Source organism: Pleurodeles waltl, chromosome 2_2 (genome assembly GCF_031143425.1).
Source record: "Pleurodeles waltl isolate 20211129_DDA chromosome 2_2, aPleWal1.hap1.20221129, whole genome shotgun sequence".
NCBI classification, from domain to species: Eukaryota; Metazoa; Chordata; class Amphibia; order Caudata; family Salamandridae; genus Pleurodeles; species Pleurodeles waltl.
This window is the reverse complement of record NC_090439.1, coordinates 823,285,423-823,307,661: the sequence shown is the minus strand read 5'-3', so window position 1 is coordinate 823,307,661 and position 22,239 is coordinate 823,285,423. Positions and strand designations below refer to the sequence as shown.

General features: G+C 43.1%; 1 protein-coding gene across 1 annotated transcript in view; it reads right to left on the bottom strand.

Annotated features, from left to right (window-relative positions):
• RIPK2 (receptor interacting serine/threonine kinase 2) overlaps positions 1 to 22,239 on the bottom strand; it is a 276,042-nt gene that overhangs the window by 37,535 nt on the left and 216,268 nt on the right. The window contains exons 9-10 of the mRNA XM_069220445.1: positions 19,669 to 19,723; positions 16,936 to 17,067 (exon numbers count right to left, since the gene is read on the bottom strand). Coding sequence (XP_069076546.1) covers positions 16,936 to 17,067; positions 19,669 to 19,723 — 187 coding nt within the window. The remainder of the gene's footprint in view (positions 1 to 16,935; positions 17,068 to 19,668; positions 19,724 to 22,239) is intronic.

The window sequence follows — 22,239 nt, the reverse complement described above, 5'->3', positions numbered from 1 at the left end:
AAGGATTTCAGGCTTTTCCTGAGTTTCAGATGCTCTGCTTCTTAAGTGCATCACACAATCAATTGCAGAGTTTAGCTCATTCAGCAAACTGGAAACTATACTGTTCTTTTTGCAAGTATGGTTAGGTTCTGTTACAGTAAAGTGACCTACGTTATTTAGAACAAGTAAATTTACTACAAAGGCAGACATTTGCATTATAGTCCGCTGATATGTGCCCAGTACCCAAGTTATAGATCTGAGACTCAGGCAAGGCATATAATGGAGAGGGCCTTTAAAAACCAGCATAACCCATGGTATAATAGCTATATCGCTATTCCATCCACTGGGGGTAGAATGTTCTAAATTAAACAGGGAGAAAAACAGCAAGCATTAGAATGATGGAGTGTAGAGTGCATTAATAGCCACACTGGCCTTAACACTCGTCAGATCTAGGGCCCTGAAAGGGTAGTCCCTGTTCCTAGCAATCAGTTTGTAGAGTGGGGAGAATGGGTAGGTCAGTAAAGAATCTGCAACTAGAATATGTCTCTACCAGATAAGGCATTACTGAAGGTAAGTAACTTGTTCATCTGGTAGGGACCTCTAGTTGCAGATTCCTTACCTTGGAAAAGATACCCAAGAAATACCATCCCCATAGGAGAGTCTGCAATAAAAGATCTTACTAGGAAATCCTGCAGGACAGAGCAGGCAAACAACCCGTCCCTACGGACCTGACTGTCCAGGCAGTAGTGTTTTGTGAACATGTGCAGGGATGCCCACATTGCTGTCTGAGAGATGAAAGTCCCCTTGCTAACGCAGCAGTTGCAACTGTCGCTTTGGTAGAATGAGCGCGAAAACCCTCTTGGGGTTGCTTTTTAGCCAATGCGTAGCATAGTTTAATGCAGAGAGAGATGGTGCTCTTTTGCACTGCCCGACCTTTCTTCAGACCCAAATATCCAACGAAGAGTTGATCATCCACCCAGTACTGTTTAGTAAGATCACTGTAGAATATCAGCGCTCTTTTTGGTCTAGGGGGTGGAAGTCCCTCCTCTTCCTTAGAAGGATAAGGGTGGCAAGGTAATGGGATTGGCTTACATGAGAGGGCATGACCACTTTTGGTAAAAAGGAAGCCCTGGTGCAAAGCACCACTTTGTCAGGATGAATGGAAAGGTAGGGTGACTTAGATGACAATGTCTGCAGCTCACTCATCCTACGGGCAGATGTGATAGCCAGAAGAAAAGCTGTTTTTAACGTCAGAAGCCTGAGAAAACAGTTATGAAGTGACTCCAAGGGAGCGCACATTAAATAAGTATGAACCAGCTTTAAAATACCATTGAAAACATATGGGTAAGACCCTTTAGGAATCTACTAACAATATGAGATTTAAACAAAGAGAGTTGGTTAAGTAATCTCAGAAAAGCAGAGATAGCAGACAACTAACCTTTGAGCGTGCCCAAAGCAGAGCCCTGCTGGGCCAATGAAAAGTATAAACAAAAGGACATTGGAAAGAGGGGCAGAGAGGGGGCAAACAGACTTGTCTGTGCACCGTGCCCAAATTTGTTCCACTGACAGGTGTATTCCATTTTAGTGTAGGGAAGCCTTGCTGTCAAGATAATGTCACAGATTTCGGGTGGAAGGTCAAAAGCTGTCAACTGCTGCCCGCTCAATATCCACGCAAGAAGGCAGAGACTAGACAACTTCAGGTGGAGAACCTTTCCCTGCTACTGCGATAGAAGATCCTCCCGAAGGGGCAGTCTGAATGGAGGATCTATGGCCATGTTCAATAACTCAGGATACCAGACTCTTCATGCCCAGTCTGGTGCCACAAGCTTCACTTGGACCCAGTCATTCTTGATTTTCTTGAAAACTCTGGCAGAAGTGGTACAGGCAAAAATGCGAACAGTAGGCCTGAGCTCCATTTGAGATGAAAAGTGTCACCAAGCGAGTGGCTTATTGGAAACTCCAATGCACAAAACTGCTGACATTGCGGATTCTCTGCAGAGGCAGACAGATCTAATCAAGGCTCTCCCCACTGCTGAAAGAGACCTTGTGTCACCTCTGCATGGAGATGCCATTCCTGATCGACCAGGCAATGATAGCTGCATTTGTCTGTCCTGATGTTCAGAGAGTCTGCAATGCCAGTTTGATCGCCCTGAGCTCCGAAAGACTGATTTGGAGCCCAGATTCCACCGGACACCAGACGCCACTTGTCTCCGCCTTTCCCATGTGGCGCCCCATCCCAAGAGAGATGCATCTGTCACTACTGTTAGATCTGTTTGGGGAAGGAAGAGGGATCTGTCTCTGACCCAACTGCAGTCCAAAAGCCAACATTGCAATCAATCAATCAATCAGAGCATTTGTAAAGCGCACTACTCTCCTGTGAGGGTCTCAGGGCGCTGATGGGAGGGAGCCTGCTACAGCTCGAACAGCCATGTCTTGAGCTGTCTCCTGAAGGTAAGTACGTCCTGTGTCTGTTGCAGGTGGGTGGGAAGAGTGTTCCAAGGCTTGGTGGCGAGATGGGAGAACGATCTGCCACCGGTGGTCGATGTGTGGGACGGTGCCGAGGGCAAGGTCGGCGGAGCAAAGCTGTCGGATGGAGGGTAGAAGGAGAGCAGTCTGTGGAGGTATTCTGGTCCAGTGTTGTGCAGTGCCTTTTAAGCGTGGGTGAGGAGTTTGAAAATGATTCTCCTGTTGATGGGGAGCCACTGTAGATCTCTCGGGTGGGCTGTGATGTGGCAGTGGCGGGGATGCCCAGGATGAGGCGTGCAAAGGCGTTCTGTATGCATTGCAGTCTTTTCTGGAGCTTGGCCATGGTTCCTGCGTAGAGGGCATCGCCGTAGCCCAGTTTGTTGCTTACGAGGGCTTGGGTGACCGTCCTTCTGGTTTCAGTGGGGATCCATTTGTAGATTTTCCGAAGCATGTGGAGGGTGTTGAAGCAGGAGGAAGAGATGACGCTAACTTGCTGGGTCATTGATAGTGATGAGTCTAGAATGAATCCAAGGTAGCATGCGTGGTCAGTGGGTGTCTGTGCAGTTCCCAGTGTGGCAGGCCACCAGGAGCTGTCCCATGCGGAGGTGGTGGAGCCGAAGATAAGGACCTCAGTTTTGTCAGAATTCAGTTTCAGGCAGCTGCTCTTCATCCATTCGGCGATACCCTTCATTCCTTTGTGGAGGTTGGCTTTTACAATGGCGGGGTCCTTGGAGAGGATCAGCTGGGTGTCATTGGCATATGAGACGATGTTGAGATCGGGCAATGTTTTCGAGCAGAGCCATGTAAACGTTAAAGAGGGTCAGGCTGAGGGACGATCCCTGGGGTACGTCACAGATGATTTTGATTGCCTCAGAGCATAATGGAGGGAGGCGGACTCTATGTTCTGCCTGTGATGAAGGAGGTGATCCAGTCCAAGGCTCTGTCATGGATCCCTGCGTCGTTGAGGCGTGTGCGTACGGTGTGGTGGCAGATGGTGGCAAACACAGCTGAGAGGTCCAGGAGGATGAGGGCTGAGGTTTCGCCACTGTCAAGTATGGTCCTGATATCATCAGTGGCGGCGATAAGGACAGTTTCAGTGCTGTGGTTGCTGCGGAATCCAGATTGGGATGGGTCCAGAGTGTTGTTCTCCTCGAGGAAACAGGTCAGATGTTTGTTGACAATTTTCTCTATGACTTTTGCCGGGAAGGGTTGGATGGTGAGCCAGAGTGGATGGTGTTCATGATTTTGATGGTGTCATCGTTGTTGACGTGGATCCCGGAGAGCAGGAGGCTGGTGGGCAGTGAGTCTTTGGTGTCAGTGGTTGACGAGGTGGGTCTGAGTATTGAAGCTATCATGGATGTCTACGATCTTGCGGTAGAAGAAGGGGGCTAGGGAGGAGCAGAGGCCTTGTGATGGTGGGATGTCGTTGATGTTGGAGACAGGGTTGGTGAGCTCCTTCACGGTGTTGAAGAGCCTCTTGTAGCTGTGTGCATTGTTGTCGATGCGTTCTTTGAAGGCGGTTCTTTTGGCGGTTCGGTTGAGCTGGTGGTGCCTGTGGATGGCATTCTTGAAGTCTGTGTGGTTGTCCAGTGTCTGATCTTGGCGCCTCTTCCTCTAGAGTCTTGATGTATGTTTGCTTGGATTCTTGGAGGTCGGCAGTGAAACAGAAGGCTTTTTTGTCGGTACGTCTGTTAGAGGGTTTCTTGATCGGGGCGAGAGTGTTGCGACAGTCGTCGATCTGTTGCCTGAGGTTGTGGGCCTCTGTGTCTGTGGTGTCGATAGGTGGGTTCCGGGAGAGGAAAGTGATCAGCTGTCCTTTGGTGACCTTGTTCCATCTGCGGTGGGGAATCCGTTGCGGGTGATGGTGTATTGTGGGTTTCTCGAAGGAGAAGTGGATGCAGCAGTGGTCGGTCCAGTGGAGTTCAGTGGTGTGGCTGAAGGAGACGTGCTTGCTGGTGGAGAAGATGTGGTCGAGCGTGTGTCCTACGGAGTGGGTGGGTGTTGTGACGAACTGCTTGAGGCTGAGGTTGTCAAGCAGGGTGGTAGAGTTGTTGTTGGTGTTCTCGAGGTCGAAGTTGCGGTCCCCAAGGAGTAAGTAGTCTGTGGATGCGAGGGCGTGCATGCTGATGACATCGGTGATGGAGTCACTGAACTGCTGTCAGGGGCTGGGGGGTCTGTAAACGAGGGTCCCTCTGAGGGTGGTGTTTGGGTCAGTGTGGATCTGGAAGTGCAGGTGATCGGCGGTGCTGAGTGGATCTTCGGTGCAGGTCGTGATTCTGAGGGTATTCTTGTGGACGATGGCGATGCCTCCTCCTGGTGTGTTGGTGCAGTCCCTGCAGGTGATCTTGTAGCCGTCCAGGATGGCTATGGCAATGTAGGGGCCCGAGGAGGGGTTCATTCAGGTCTCGGTCAGGAAGACAACATCTGGGGAGGCTGAGTCCAGTAGATTCCAGAGTTCAATGGCGTGTTTGTGGACGGAGCGGGTGTGGAGTAGGATGCAGGTGAGATGGTTGCATCCTGCCTTGGTGGGTGAGTCGTTGGCGTGGAGGCTGGTGAAGCTGCAGAGTGACAGCGAGAGTGAGAGAGCAGAATGAGGGGAGAGAAAAATGAAGAAAGAGTGTAAAGTAGAAGTGAGGCAAAAGGAGCACTGTGGAAAGCGAAAGGCAAAAGGAGCACAAAAGGGGCAGACACGTGAGAGAAAGTACACAGAGAGCGAAGCTGAAAAAAGGAGGAGCGAGGCAGAGGGCAGCTTAGTAGGAAAGCAAAGCTCTCCCACTAGACACCAGGAATGAGGCGCAGGCAGAAGCCTGCAGGTGGAGGAAGGCCTTGAACTCCTGACAGAGATCAGGAGGTCAGAGGAACGAGGGCTCTACCTACAGATAGAGCTACGGGAGGCAGAGCAGTTCACTCACCAGGTCAGTGGTATTGCTCTTCCTACCGCACAGTGGGCGCCATTAAGTAGGAAAGGGGGGGAGGAGAGGACAGCTGGGAGGCAGGAAAAGGGGCAATACGAAGCGAAAAAATGGGTGGGCTGCAGCGGCGGGAGTGCAGCGCGCGAGAGAGGAGGGGAGCGGGGCCGCAGCGGCAGGGGATAAAGGGGGTAGAGCAAGGTTGAGAAAGAGAGAGCAGAGTGAGGGGAGAGACAAGCAAAAGAAAGAGTGTAAAGCAGAAGCGAGGCAAAAGGCAAACTGAGCACTGTGGAGAGCGAATGGCAAAAGAAGCACAAAGGGGGCAGAAACGGAAGAGAAAGCACACAGAGAGCGAAGCTGAAGAAAGGAGGAGAGAGGCTGAGGGCAGCCTAGTAAGAAAGCAGAGCTCTCCCACTAGACTCCATGGATGAGGCGCAGGCAGAAGCCTGCGGGTGGAGGAGGGCCTCGAACTCCTGACAGAGGTCAGTAGTTCAGAGGAACGAGGGCTCTACCTACAGGTGGAGCTACGGGAGGCAGAGTAGTTCACTGACCAGATCTTGCGCAGTTCCCTCTGAGATTTGGACCAGGTCAGAGAGGTTTCCCCAATGCTGCGCCCACTGGAATTTCCAGTCCCACTGCAGAGCCCGCATATACCATCTGGCATGTGTTACTAGCAGGATGCAGGAGGCCTTTAGGCCCAGCATTCTCAGTGTCATTCTCACCAAAATCCAGGATAGAGGCTGAAACATCGGTGTCAGAGCCTGATTATCCTGGACTCACCACATGGGAGGATAAGCCCAAAACTGCACCGTGTCCAGAACAGCTCTGATAAAGGGGGGTGCCTGAGAGGGAATTGGGTGTGACTTTGGGCAGTATATAGTGAACCCTAGCAAATGCAGCAATTCTACCGTAGTCTGGCAGTGGTAGACGACAGCCTTGGGCGAGCCAGCCTTGAACAGACAGCCATCGAGGTAGGGGAAGACAAACTCTTGACCTGCGCAGATAAGCTGCGACCACCACTTCGGTGAACACCCGAGGGGCGCTGGTAAGGCCAAAGGGGAGCACCGTAAACCACAAGTGACATCTGTGGGCAGGCAGGACAGGAATATGGAAACAGGCATTCTGCAAGTCCAAAGCTACCATCCAGTCTCCTGGGCCCAGGGCACAGAGAACCTGAATCACAGTGAGCAATTTGACCTTCTCCTTCCTGAGGAATAGATTGAGGGACCAGAGTTCTAGGCTAGGGCGAAGGTTCTTGGCCTTTTTGGGCACCAGAAAGTTGCGAGAATAACAGCGATAACAACCTACTTCTGGTACAAGGACCCTCTCTATGGCTCCCATGGCAAGAGAGATGTAACCTCCTTGCGGAGAAGTGCCAAGTGATCCTCCGTCATCTGACTGTAGGATGGTGGCATGGATGGAGGAGTAGCATCGAAGGGGAGGGAGTGTCCTGCTTCAAACTATTTGCAAAACTCACCTGTCTGACGTGATGGCTGCCAGTGGGGCAGGTGATGGGGAATCTTGCCTTCGACTGGTTCCTGGTGAGGAAGCGGCAGACTAGGAAAGTTTGGAGTCTGCAAAGAGGAGGGGGGGTATTGCAGTGGGCTTGCTAGACCACTGGCTCCCCGATCCACAAGGGCATTGTATCCCACATCCCCAGCCACACAGAGGCTGGGCAGCATGCAGAGCACAGTGGCTGGAGGGAAAGGGACGTGGTGCGACGCCCCTTTGGGAGCCATGAAAGGGGTGAAAAGCAGACTGAGGGGGGCGAGGAGCAGTTGTGAAGCTCACAGATCTGGCCGTAGTCTGGAAATCCTTAATGATTTTAAGCACAGAGTCTGCTTTGTCTCCAAAGAGACGGGTGCCATCAAAGGGCGTGTCCATAAGAGTGGATTGGACATGCCCCGAAAAGTCACACATCCTCAACCATACCTGGAGCCTTAAGGCCACCGTCAATGCAACCGATCTGCCTAGAGAGTAGGTCGTATCCAGCCCACATCATATTATCATATTGTGAAATTAGGTGAGTCTCTTCCATCAGCAACAGTGTGGGAGAGAATGGCCTGGGCCTCCTCCGGGATCTGTGGCAGCACTTGCACAACTGTGTCCCATAAGGTATGGGTGTAAGGGTCCAAAACACATGCGATGTTCACTGGCCACAATGCCAGGCTGGAGGAAGAAAACATCTTCTTCCTAAGCTGATCCAGCCTCTAGAATTCCTTATCTGGGGGTGTGGAAGGGAATGTGCCTGGGGACCTGGAGGCTTGGATAACCAAGCTTTCAGGGGTCGGGTGTTGCGGCAGGAACACTGGGTCATTTAGATCTAATCTATAGCGCCAGGCGATTGTCCTGTTCACAGGAGCCCCTGTGCTGGCAGCAGATTACGATTTATATACATATGGAATTGTTGGAAAAATCTTGATTTTTGGCATTATTTGGCGGTTTGCACATCATTATGGCTTAATGGAGGCATAACTTATCAATAAGTCATAGCTTTTAGGAATGTCCAAGTGGTCTACTTTTCAAACGTGTATGAGGTTGTTACCTCAGCCAGGATGTTCAGCTAGCATTTGAGTAACAATCACTGGCAAAGCCAATAGAGCTCTGTAATGTGAGAACTATTGGCATTATCAATGTCTTTTAGCCATGTGGGATAGTAGCACTGCCTGTGTTCAGTATGGCTTAAAGTTGTGGCAAAAAGGGCTTTGACACAACGAGTGCTGGCCAAGTAATAGCATTTTTGTCCTTCAGGAGGGGCCGGACAAGAAACACAACATGGGGAAGGGTGATATGGGGGGCAGGGCAAACATCACAACACGTGAGGGAGTGGTGGCTGGGGAGAAAGTATAAAAGCGCTATGATGCAGCCAGTGATGTCCACGTCATATTGCATTTTGTTTTGGTGGCTGGGGGTCTGACATGTGACCTAAGTCTTTGAATGCAGAGCAAATGTAAATGTTGTATATACATTGTATTGTAGAATTTAAGGTGCCTCTTAAGCGTTACATGATGGTGAATTGCTGCAATACACATCTTGTCAAATCAGGCATGAGATTTGCTTTGATGTAGGTTAGATTGTAGAGTTTGCAGTGGAATAGTGTTTCCCAGAGGGATGAGCTCTGTTTTGGAATCTCAGCAACAGCAACCACATAGTTTAGAACCACAGCGACAAAAAGCACACAATCGGCCTTCAAGAAACACTCAATTGAAAGGAGCCAATTTTCTCCAAGGCGAAAAATAGCCCATGTTGTATTTGAAGCTTTAGACTTTATCCAAGAGGAATGGGACATAAGGCATTCTGAACAGCCATGCATGGATGGAGTGAAATGCCAGAAGAATACCAAAACAAGCAGGGACCGGGAGAGCAAGATGGGGCAAGCAATGATGAATGGAGGGTGCAAGCAGCTATGAGGGAGGGGGTGGGGGATGGGTCAAGCAGCATTGTGGGTAAGAGTTGGCGGATGAGCAAGCAACACAGAGACAGTAACAAAAAAAAATCCACTCACTTTGAAGTCAGAAAAATAAAAGTAAACAGGTGCCCACGGAAAACAGTATCTTACATTTGATCGCGATCTCTGAATGCAAAACAAATGTGACAAGATAAGATTTCCAGGCCTGTTTACAGAAACAGAGCTTGGAGTAAGTGAAAACATGAGCGTTCCACTGAAGTGCCCAAAAACACAGAAAAAATCATTTCTAAAACAGTTCCTGAAATGGGAGCAGTGGATGGGTAGTAGTAATTGGTCCATGCTCTTGGGGAGGGCTAAACACAGTAAGAGGCATGATGCATGCATGCCTTGGGCAAATGGGGACAAAGAATATGAGTGACGATGGAGCCAGCAAATTGGGAGCCTATGGGCGGGCTGAAGCCCACCTATTGAATACAACAGTGCATTCACTGTTCAGCCAACACATAAAAAACGTTTACTAATTGCACTAGGATTATTTACAGTTTAGGAAATATCTTCTCATGGGCATTTCCAAAGCACTCAACATGGTTGCAGTTTTGGACTATTTCTCATCCATGTGCTACTGTAGGTTCAACATACAAGACAGCAAAAGCTGACTGGTTGCAAAGGACCAACTGTGGGTTTACAAAGTACTTACAGGGGCCTCCAGCACACTTATTGCTTACCATTAGTTGGCTTATTTGCCAATACTTTTTTATTTTTTGTTTGTTTACCATTCAATGAGAGTGGATGAGTTTGAGCTCTCCTTCTCCCTCCTGTGTCAAGCTCTGCATTTCTCTCTTGTGTTTTCCTCCCCTGCTGCCCTTTTGTGTCTCTCCCACTCACCCTGCACTTTGTGTTAATTTCTCCTCTGCGCTTTGTGTTCTTCTCTTCAGGTGTGCTTCTTCCACTATCTCCTGTGTTGCTTTTCCCTCGTGGTATGCTTTTCCCCTCTTTGCCCCCACATCCACTCCTCCGCAACTACCAACCCTGCTGTCTTTTTTTTAACTTGTAATTTTTTTAATTTAAGTATCCCTATGGCATCTGCTATCTTGGACTGGTAAATAAACAATAAAATTCAATGTTACCTGTCATTTGCTGGAGCACACAAGGGGTCTGATGCATGCTTGCGCCACTGAAACGACGTGTCCACCAGCAGTGGCTGCATTATTGCACCTTTTTTTAAAACAAGTATTTACGTTCGGACAATGCTGCACAGTAACGAGCAAAAGCTTGAGGCTGTACAGCATCACCAAAAGGCACTGGCAAAGCCAATAGATGCCAAAGGTGATAACTAATGGCTTTGTTTTGTTAAGTGTTCACAGTGGGAGCACATAGAAATTTGATAATGACTGTTTACCCATAAAGCAGCGGTGACATAAATTCCCCTACATTTGTAAAGTCCAACACTTGCTCCTCCAGCCTCAAGGGAGACTTCACAGTGTCTACATGGTACTGAAAGAATCAGCAGATTAGCTGAAATGATGCTCAAGCATTGATCACTGTATCATATGTTGAGCTAGGACCCCTGGCATGGGGCCTGAAGAAGGCCTGGTGGTAATCATCCTCTTGTTGTTTTGTCACTGAAACTAATATGGAGAGCAAAGTGTGGGCATGTTGTCCTTTAGGAGGTGCTCACAGCACTCTTTTTGGGGAGATACCCCATCAAGCGATGGAAGCTTCACAAACATGTTTGCAAGAATACAATTCTGGCTATTTAAAGTGTTTCTCATTGTGTTGGCCAACTGCAAAAGAAATGTCCACTTCCATGACAAGAAGAACTCTCTCCATGTGCTGTGTTATTTATTTTCTTATGGAGTTTTATTATTAAGGGGGATTGCAGGATACTAATTGTAATGGGAACTAGGAGAGTTGGGAGTGGAAAGCTTAGTATGTAGAAGCCCTTTTGTTGCTGTTAAGGTGTTTGTGTAGGGGATGTGGATGTGTGTTTGTTAGCTATTGCAAAATGCCAACAGCCTTAAGAATGTAGCAGCCTGTTTCTCAGCAATGCAAAACTCCTCCACCATCTTTAAACATATCAGAAAGAATTATGCAGCAATCTTGCATTTTGATTTGTCAGGTGTGAGTAATCCAGTAGAGTTTGGTTTCTTTGCAGACTGGTTGTCCTCCTCTTACAATAAGAATCTCAAATCTGCATCTACCAGAATAAAAAGTAATGTCCCTAGATGCAGTATTCACAACTGACATGGGATAACCTTGATCACTTCGATGACCACAAGAGCACTTTTAGAGGACACCTCTCAAAATCTACCAATCAAAACTACCTGTTGCAGAGAGGGTTTCAGCCACAAAAGTAAGAAGGAATGATTATTTACTTGTTTATTCAAATTCCTATTTGCAATGGATTAGGATATGTGTTGGCAATTGTCTTTATTTTCTCAAGGTGGGCGGAGGCTTATACAACCAGCTGAAATGATAATCTTTCTGTATCTAAGTTACTGTTGAGATAGCTCATTCCTAGGTATGGCATGCATGGCTCTCTGGAATCTGATTGAGGTACTCACTTCAACAGTAGATAACAAAAATGTTATGTGCATCATTACAAGTTGAACAAAACCTCAGTTGCAGTTATTGTACAGAGGCTTCTGGAATAATGGAGCAACTAAATGGAACTATCAAATCAAGATTGCCAACGGTGTGTGCTTCCTCTCCTTTGAAATGGTCTGATCTTTTACCTTTAGTTCTGATGAGTCTGCGAAGTACACCTGACAGGAAAACAGGGTGGTCACCCCACACGGTCTTAACAAGGAGAGCATGGCGGCTACCTGCAGTCCCAGCAAATGCACTTGTGAATATTACAGATGACATCATACTCTATTGCTGTAAGGAATTGGCTGATGTGGTGCATTCTGTCTCTCAACAGGATACAGCTGCTATTGGAAATCCAAGCCAGAAGCAGTGCCATGCCCTTGGTACTAAGGGCCAGATATAGGAAGCATTTTGCATGGTGCAAACTGCGAAAATCGCAGTTTGCACCATGCAAAATGCTCATCGTGATGCTCATTCACATTTTGAGAGTCGGTACCGACTCGCAAAATGTGAATGCGACTCGCAAATGGGGGGGGTGTCACCTTCCTATTTGCGACTCGCATCGCAATGCTAAATTGCTTTGTGACCGCAAACGCGTTCGCAAAGCAATTTGCAGTTACCGCCAGTGTCACACTGGTGGTAACCCATTCGCAAAAGGAAAGGGGTCCCCATGGGACCCCTTCCCGTTTGTGAAAGTTACCAAAAATGTTTTTTTTCAGAGCAGGCAGTGGTCCAATGGACCACTGCCTACTCTGTAAAAACGAAACCAAATGGTTTTGTTATTTTTTTTGTAATGCAACTTGTTTTTCTTTAAGGAAAACGGGCTGCATTACAAAAAAAAATGCTTTATTTAAAAAGCAGTCACAGACATGAAGGGCTGCTGTCTCCAGCAGGCCACCATCCCTGTGAGTGCAGGGAATCGACATGGGGTCGCAAAATGCGACCCACCTCATTAATATTAATGAGGTGGGTCTTTGCGACCCCATAGCGATTCGCAGACGGTGTCTGAGACACCGTTCTGCATCAGAATTTGCGATTCGGAAATTGTGAGTCGCACCGACTTGCAATTTCTGAATCGCAATTTCTGAAATTGCTACATCTGGCCCTAAGTCCTAATTAAAAACACAGGAGAAAGTCCTGTCTAAAGCTACACTGGAAAGGCACTATCAGGTGATTCTGATTATGAATACTGCAGTCAAATGTGCTGGAATCCCGAATTAGGTGACTGCATCACATACCCAGAGAACAAGAAATGTTTATGAATAAATAGTGTTCTGTGAGCTAGAACTGAGAGCACTGGTGTACTTACCACCGCACGTTGTACGAGAAGAAACACAAGAAAGGGACTGTGATCAGAGACAGCAAGAAGTAGAAAGAGGTGGAGAATCTCTGACAGGTGAAGACGGCCAGCTTCCAGACATCATTCAAAGTAGCAACGGAGAAGCCCTTGCAATACAGACAGATGAAGTAACTTCTGAATCTGCTTCAGAAAGAACACTGATGATTCAGGAGAAGGAATGAGTTTTGGAATAGAGACAAGAGCTGATGCACACAACAAAAAACAGCCAACAGCTTACAGTAGAAAGAAAACAAGATTAAAAGTGTCAACTGAATCAATACCATCAACAATCAGAGAAGAAACAGAACAGAATACAGTGGTATCAGTGATACAGAAGAGGAAGAAGAAGAATCAAACGCTCAGAAGTTCAAGAAAAACTAGAGTACCATGTCGAAGATACTCATCACCTGAACTGACATATTATGTGGGCCAATTTTTAAATGTCTCAATTTCTGAATTACTTGTTTGGAACAAATAACGTCCATAGCATCCTTGAAAGTCTATAATTGTAGAAAGACTGTTTGCACTAAAATTAAAGAACCTTAAAAATTAAAAGAGACTGAGATATTATTTGAAATTGCTAAAAAAAATAAAAAAATCTTCTTTTTCTCATTCACTATTTTATTAATAAAGAGTACCAATGGCCGAAGGAGCAGTTAGTAAATAGAAACAATAAAGAAATATTGAATAAAGAGAAATAAGACTAACTTGAAGAAACTAACATGAAGAAGAAGCTCATTCAAACTGTTCATCTTTACTAATTATATTGCTGTTATATTGGTAGTAGAACCAATTTTAACAGCAACACGTGCAATACCAAAAGAACAAAATACTTGTAGGGACTTTACTGACATTTATAAAATTAGTGGGAACAGCAATAGTTATACATTTAACACCGGAGACAGAAAAAGCTGCAGTAAAGTATGTAAATACAACACAGAAACCAGTGTTAGAAGAAGATTACTTGAAAATATAATTTCTAGGCTAGATTATTCAATTAATGTTTATTCTAGATTAATACTAAGGCTTTAGAAGTTAAAAACAGACATGTGTGCACATATGCCAACATCTGTTGATGAACATTTACTTACCATCACATTTCAATTTCATACACAATCTCTTGTAGTATTCGTCTTAGTTTAGTATATAGGAAACTATTTTTGAATATTATTATGATCATTTTAATATGGTGCTCTGTAAAGTACCATTAATGAAAAGTATGAATTTGCATCTAAAAGCGAAAGACATGGAGACTGAATGGTATTATTTTAGACGTTTCTTCTTGTTAACACTGTCAAAGCTCATGAGAAACATTTAACCTGCTTAAAGAATTCACAAGACAAAGCTTTTATTATGATTTTAGAGGAGAGGAATTAACAATTTGCAAAAAGTGCATACAAGAGAGAGGGTGTTCAGAATAATGCTTGGAGAAAGGAAGAGAATTAACTCAGAAAGAAAATGTCTGTACATAAATTAAAGTTAGCTTAAAGGTACAAATGGAGATTATGTTTTTAAAAGGAGAATTAGTGGGAGAAAGACACCAGAGGGAAATAGTAATTGTGAACATGTGTTTGAATTAGCTGGAGAATCTTGGCAAATCTTACAAGAAGATGAGTTTTCTATACCCGGAGTTTATTTCATTTTTGGAGAAAATGCATATTTTAGGCTGCCTACATTTTGGGAGGGTACTGTTTCTCAATATGTACCTTGTACAAAGCTTAGATGCATTACAGATGACACCAGCAAACAAAAGATGTACATGCAGTGTTAATGAGGGAATGCAATTAGTAGGAGACATTTGGAGCACTCATACCTGCAGTAGGAGTGAGTTTAAATGATAAGAAGATTAGAAAGCTTTTAACAATAGTTGATAGGTTGGCAACTAGTATTTCTGGGGCTCTATGAGAAGAAAACACAGAGCTTGTAGCGGTTATATCTATGGTTTTACAAAACTGTTATTGTTAGATATCTTACTAGCTGAGAAAGGTGGAGTCTGCAAGATGCTAAAGATTGAAAATTGTTGCACATAAATTCCTGATGAGAGTAGAAAGATTGTAGGCTATGCAAAGAATATATCTGATTTAAGTTTAGATCTTGAATCTTTAGAAACCATTAGTATAGTTAAAAGTTTCACTAAGGGATTCACTACTGTAGCTAGTTGGTTTGAGGCAGTAGGATAAGGGATCCTCAAAACAATATTAGTTTCTGTGTTTATAGTAGTGTTTGCTTATTTACTCTAACAGTATGTAAGGCAGTAAAATGAATGCTAGTTAAAAAGAAAACGAGAAAAAGGATGAAAAGAAATTCAGAATTGAGTGAACAAGTGAAATTCAGAATTGAGTGAACAAGTGAATGAAGAATAGAAGAGACTAAAAGAAATAGAAACTTTGAAAAGGAAAAGACATGACACAGAAGAGGAAGATGAGAGTGAAATTTAACAAAGTGCATATTGTAAATGGGCTGTGATGGTTCCAAACCATCAAAGGGGGGGACTGATAGAGTGATTTATTAAAGTCAGATATAACTAATCAATAAATAATACGAGTGAAAACTAGGCCTAACCATAAGTGACATTTAAAAGAGCATTTTATTCTAAACTTTGCACAACCTATGTATGGCTTGACTTGCTTGAACCACTAACGTTAACAAATTCCAGCTGCTTCAACTGAAAAGAAACGTTTCTATTGTAACTTTAACATGGCTGCCACATGATGTTTATTCCATGCTAAAACAGTGAAAGCTACATATTTTAATTATTTTCTATAACACTAATCTGCTATTAGAATGTTGAACTTTGCTAAATTAACAAAAACTGCTTTAAAAATAAGCTTATAGTGGGGAAATGCATGGCAGGGATGTGATGAATTTTGAATGCATTATGAAATCATACAAGTGTCTTGTTTTCTAGAAAGTCAAGCAAGTGGGAAAGTATTAGGATGTATTCTTAGCACACGAAAAGAAACAATATGATAAACTCTGAGCATGAAACACTCTTTGTCTACTATTTGAAGCGGAAAATAAATCTTTGTTCACAAGTGTACTCAAAAGTTGATTGTTCATTAGCCAATGTTTGAGATCTTGATTTGAAAGTTTGTACATGTTTATTACCACGTATAAAAGAGGTCCCAGGGAACGTATAGGAATGGAATGACTCAGACAGATGCTCGGCGAGACTCGAGACAGAGCACTTTCACTCTCTCACTTGCAGAATTAAACAAATTGAGCTCTAGATACATTCAATTGGTTTCTGCCTATATTACTCCTGTTACAGTATTTTTATGGGTGCTGATAACTTTTCTTATTAGACTATCAAGAAATAATTTCTATGATTTAGAATATTAGAATAGGGATACATTGGCGACTTGCTTCATGAAATATTCTGTAATATTGACTGAATAATAAAGATTAATATTAATTAGAAGAATAACATTTTTAAACTAACTTCAACTCTTCATTATTGACTCTGAACTAAGATAAATTAATAAATGTTTATTCTCCGATTGATTGTTGTTGAGGAATTGCAGCTTACTTATACCTAAACCTGCTCCCAAGGTCACATCTTAAGTCCAGGAGGTGCAGAGTATCATGAACTCAATTAGATCTCTCCACGCTCCCCCACTGTTTAACTGTTTATCGATAAGTCTAATTTCAATATGGTTCTACCTACAAATGATCGAAAGCAACTTAGTATCACATGACATATACAATCAAAGAAATATAAATAAATATGCAAGCTAGACCTTTAATGTTTTTATTTTCAACACACGTGAAATTAGGATGTCTAGTTAAGTCCAGTGTTCATAGCTGAAGTAGAAAACCAAAAGCAGCCCTTGAAATAAATACTCCAACAACCTTGCTCCTTTTTCCCTCCGTGTTCTGTCTCTATCTTTCCATTCATTCATTCATTCTCTCTCTCTCTCACTTCTTCTGAACTCTGATCGCCTCTCTTCCTCTTTCACTCTTTTTCTTGAAGCCCCCTCTGCCTGTTGTAATTAATTTTGAGGGGCTGGGGAAAGTGGCAAGTGGGACCTGTAGCAGCCTTGGGCTTTCAAAACCGGTCTCCAATTGTACCAGACCACCAGGGGAACGCCAGATTAAGTGAAAGGTCAATCCACCCCTTGCCAGTGTTTAGACTTTCCTATATGGTTTTGGGTCCTCCAGGCCTGCCATCAACTGTTTTACAGTTTAATTTTTCAATAGTAATGCCCTGCAACCTAGAATCAGTCAGGTTGTATCTAGCCTACCTGACGGTTGTCGCCAATCTGGTTTCACACAGGATGGAAGGAAAACACTTTCATTATCACTTAGAGAAGCTGGTTTCCAGGAGCAGGCTAGACTTGCTGCAGTAGATGTCGCACCAAAGGGCTCAAAGGAACCTTAGCGTGAGAAAGAAGTTAAGAAGATAAACCAACATCATTACCAATCTTCCAATCCCTACTGATGTTATTTACAAGCTTAAAATATAGCATAACATAAACACATTAAAATAAGCAGCTACTTTTGCGCTGGGTCATGTTGGTGAGAAATAGGCTGAATGAAGACACCAGCAATACTAAAAGACACGTTCAGCTCTTTTTTTTTTTTTTTACTATTTTCACTGAGGTCTGCACAACCTTGAAACAAAAATACTGATCAGGATATGACCAGTTGAAAATTACAAACGTCACTGATGGTCATTTACCACCAATTATATAAGCATGAATTACCACAGGAATATGGCAAATAATATAGACACTGACAATACTGCTTTAGTTTTGACAAAGTAATTAACACTGTTCATTACTTACATTACCAGACCTTTTTAAAAAATGCCCTTAATGTGAGAAAACACAAACCCAGTGGTGGAAATTAAAGCTAGCGTCGCCCCATGCTGCCTCATTGCAAATTCTTAGTTGGAACTTACTGAGTCTTTTTAAAGGTTGTTGCAACTTAAGTGATGAACAATGTTAATCAATTTCTCAAACTCGCAGTCACACTTCCAAGAGCGTTTAAGTTTGACTGTATTACATACTCGTAATCACGATCAGCACCACGAATGGACTTAATGCCCACTTACAGCATCAATATGGCAATATGTTTTCCAAAGGGGGAGTAATAGGAATTTATGAGATGGTGCCAATACCTTTTGATTTTGGCAACCATTCCTCTGACTATCCCAAGATGCCAGTGGATGATTGCCAAACAAAGGCAGCTTTGCGTTTCAAACATCACTCCGCGAAGGGGAAAGGCATGTCGTGCTGATTTCAACATTAGAAAAACTCTGAGCCCTTTTACCATCTCTAAGTTGAATTCTAACAGAATTTCCTCTCATTGCAGGCATTCTTTTCATGCCTCTTATGATTTCAAATGCATGCTTCATGCAAGCTTTTCAGTGTAGTTCATGACAGGATTGCAATGGCACTTACAAGATTGTTTTTACCACTGCATTTGTGAATGACACAAAGTTCTGTTATTTGGAGTTCTCTAAGTGGTGCTACATTCATGTCTCTACAATAGTATTCTTTGTTGGATCTATTAGCGTTGGAATGAGATTACGTTCTTAAACAACAATGTGATTGATCTTGTTTGGCATTATCTACTTTGATATTTTGTTTATGTTGGTGGTGACTAAAACCAGTACTTTTATGCTTTCCTTTCAGAATTATTTTCCACTGATGAAGGGCCAGATGGCACGAAATGCATTGGGAAGCTGTGACTCATTTAATGACAGCATGTAATGGCAACTGAAACTGATAAACAGCAAATAATAAATCTAATGAATCAACTCACCTGTTGAGAACACGTGGTTCATTTTTGGCAAGAAGTAATGAGTATGATTTATTGTTCTATGAGGAAACAGAATGAGAGCAATTGCTGAATATGGACTAACCACCTTTAAGGAGGCATTTTTAAGTGCAGAGAGGGGAAGTTGTTCCCAGATTGGTACAGTGCTGCTTATTCATAGTGTTTGCACCGAGGATCAGGAGGTGATACTCTCCCGCAGTAACAGAACTTTGCACGGCAGCCGATGGACTTTGGACAAGATAGGAGTGCACTGTTATGTTGTTTGTTGTTTTGGAAATTAATATTATATATTTACTAGAATTGTTTATGACTGTCATTATAAGTGTATAGCATTACCTCGTACAGCAGCAGATCACTGCCCAGTACCTTTTACTTTATCTTTTGCATTATCACTACCCCCAAAATAAGGGTCTGCTAATGAATTTATAAGATATGCATAGCATTTAGGCAGTCAGTTATGACCCTCCCACATAGTACTTAGGCTAGGATACAATATGTTTGCTGTTTTGTATTTTAGTGTTTTTATTTGTAGACACTTGATTTGTTGATAGTACTGCAGAAATAAATAGTAACATTGCATGTATGCTTTTAATTTATTTTACTATGCAATGTTATCAAACTTTTAAATAGTCTGTTCATACATTTTTCCACTCTAATTGTTTGGTCTTACAATAAACCATTGGGAGACACAGGATAGGTAAGAGCTTAGAAATGCGTGACTTTTTCTCATGATCATGCATTCATAAGTATCACGAAACCCTATTACAGCAACTGCCTTGAGAGTTGTGGATGACATACCAGAATCCAATTTCAAAATGTACCATACAACTGAAAATAGCAGGTGCAGTATAAACACTACTGTGCATAGGATGCATTTCATTCTTTCATCAAGATGCTTTATACCTCTCTCTGATGCAAACAATCCAGAAACCAGCAATTCCAGTTCTTTTATTACAACTCATATTACTTCTATTACACCTTACATTGAACATGAAAATATGTTTCTTTAAATAGGATAGGCAGATTAATTCATGTCCAAATCCCTTTTCTCTCCAGAAGCAGTTGAAACAGACTGTTAAGGAGACGCAAATGCAAGAGTTCATAGCTTTAACCAGAAGATTTCATGTAAATGGAATTTTTTTAATTAACATTAAGCGTTTTCTGTAAAGAGACAATCCCTGAAAATTACACACCTGGTGACATGATGTTGTCTGAAAGGTGAATTCCTGAAACTCGTTCTAAGGAGTCCTGCAATATGAAACCAACAAAATAAAATAATACTGGCCATAAATATTATTAACATTAGGAATTGGAATTACAATAATTCTATCAATATATAATACATTTTAAAGAAAAAGGAATGTGGTAATGTCAAACTATGAACAGGGTGGCAAAGGAGTAAGAAGCTAACCTTAAAATTCTAAATTATGTTTTTCATAACCACAGACAAATTAGATGATCATAATCAGTACAAAAAGAGTAGGAAACATACAGAGGAATATTGCAGGTGCTGCAAGATCATGAACTTGATCACCACCCCAACTCCAGTATTACTGGATGCATCATAAAATTCGGAATGCAGTATACAATCAAAAACCTTTAAATGAAAAAGACAGAAAATATGTGCACTCATATACTCATTATCAAATCTCTGATAAGGGTTCCAAACTTGTAAGTTAAGAAGCCCAAGTAAATGAACAGAAACAATGTTCAGTTAGCAAATACATAGTGTTTGTAAACAGTGACAAAAGCATCTGCTGAGTGGGGGTTATGCAAGGATAACTAATTTTCCTTTCTTTTGTTCAGATGACACAAATGTGCATAGCGGGTTGGAGTACAAATTATAAGTTGATGAGTCTACAGGTCTTCCACAGCATAGGACCAACTGTCTAACAAGACCCATATGGACACCAGGTCTCTGTTTCCTTGGGTTTTCCTGTACAAGAATTGAAATATTTATATTCTGTGAGCACAGATGATGCTTACCATATTTGTATACCTGAAAAAAAAATGCTATTGTGTTGCATTCACTTTCTTTCAAGAAAATGGGCCCTACTCTTTTGTAGTAGACATTGTGGAGAAAGGTTGTGCTATTGTTGCTCACACTGAGAATGTGGGAAAAAACCCCTTTTGTGTGGATTACATCTCTATTATTTTATACATGCTAACTTTTGATTGGGGGCAGATAGGAATATGTTTGGACTCAAATAAATTGTAATTTAAATCCTCTTTTATTGTAAAGTTGGATTTTTAGTCACAATTCTGAAAATGCCCCTTTTAGAAAGTTGGCATTTTCCTGCCCTACACATTTATTGACTGTAGCCAGTATACTGTGTCGCATGACTGCTAATAGCATAGTTGTTGGGCTTTGTGTCTTCCTCCCAGACAGTGAGAAAAAGGGGGACTATGCATTGGCAGGATGGGTCATCCTGCCAGAATGGTTGGGGCGGAGCTGTTCCCTGCCCCACTTACATTTCCAAGGACTGCATGCAGCACACACACAGAGGAATTTGACACTCACCTTTTGTCACTCAAGACTTCATGAAACCTTGGAAGAGGAATGGTAAAACATTTCAGAACCAGGTATGGGGTAGCCTAGAGGATTCCCCCCACTTCAATGAATGCCACCAGGTATACATATTGGACCCTCAGAACAACTTTTAAGTATACTCCTGAACCACAGGAAAACTTCAGAAGTGCCTGGCACCCCAGAGACTGCTCTGCAGCTTTAGGCATACCTTGTTCCCCAGAGGGCTGCACAGCTGCTAGAGGCCTGCCCTGACTGACAGTGAAAAGTAGGTAACCAGCAGTGCCATGGTGTCAGGTTGAATTTCAGGTCTGCCCTAAATGGAGGAGACTTTCCCCTCAGAAAAACGACAAAAACCCTTTTCAGATTGGCACACAGAAACTATTTCAAACATCTCTACTTCCAGGACCCAGTGAGGCCATTCTACTTAGTTTATCAACCCAAGCTCCATTGTAATCGACCGCAAATTATGCCTAAGTCCTGGTCTACCAAGATCATTGACTACCATTGGCACTCTGTGCTATATTCACTTATATCTTTACAAATTCATATCTCCGGTTCCCCTTCCTGGATTTATGTTCATTTTTTGGAGCCAAGATGTTGTTCCTTGTGTGCACATAGGACATTGTATATGCTCAACCTGTTCACAGATGAAGCATACCCTACTGCTGATCTACAGCTTCATATGTGGATTATGATGTCTTAATTTCTACATGTGTGTGCCTTTTGTGGATTATGCATGGTTACCGTTGGATAAGTCTCTGACTGCAGGAGGTAAGGAGAGACATGAGAAGATGAACAGGCTCTCCTTTTAGAAGATCCACTATCCCCCCCAATTGATCATGGGGACTTTGCAAGACAAATGATTAGGTTTAACAGTGCTGCTAGAGATTTGACAGTAATGTCCTCAAAGTCCTCAAAGGGATCTATACACTGATGCTTATTAAGGCACACTCCAGGTTTCTGTTAGTACTTACACTTGCAGCTAATTTCTGCAGAAAGAGCCCTTCATTTTTTATTGCCCAGTGTGACCTCTGGCATCAAAGCGATTTGAATGGCACAAAACCATGATGGTAGCTGGGTGAACCTGCTGCTTAATAACTTGTAAGGACCCATGTTAGTTAACAATAAGCATGGTTGCTACAAATCTAAGCTACAATGCTATATGGCTTGACCAGAACAGCATAATGATGTGCACACGTTGACAAATATTTGCCTTCGATTATGTTACAGTTGT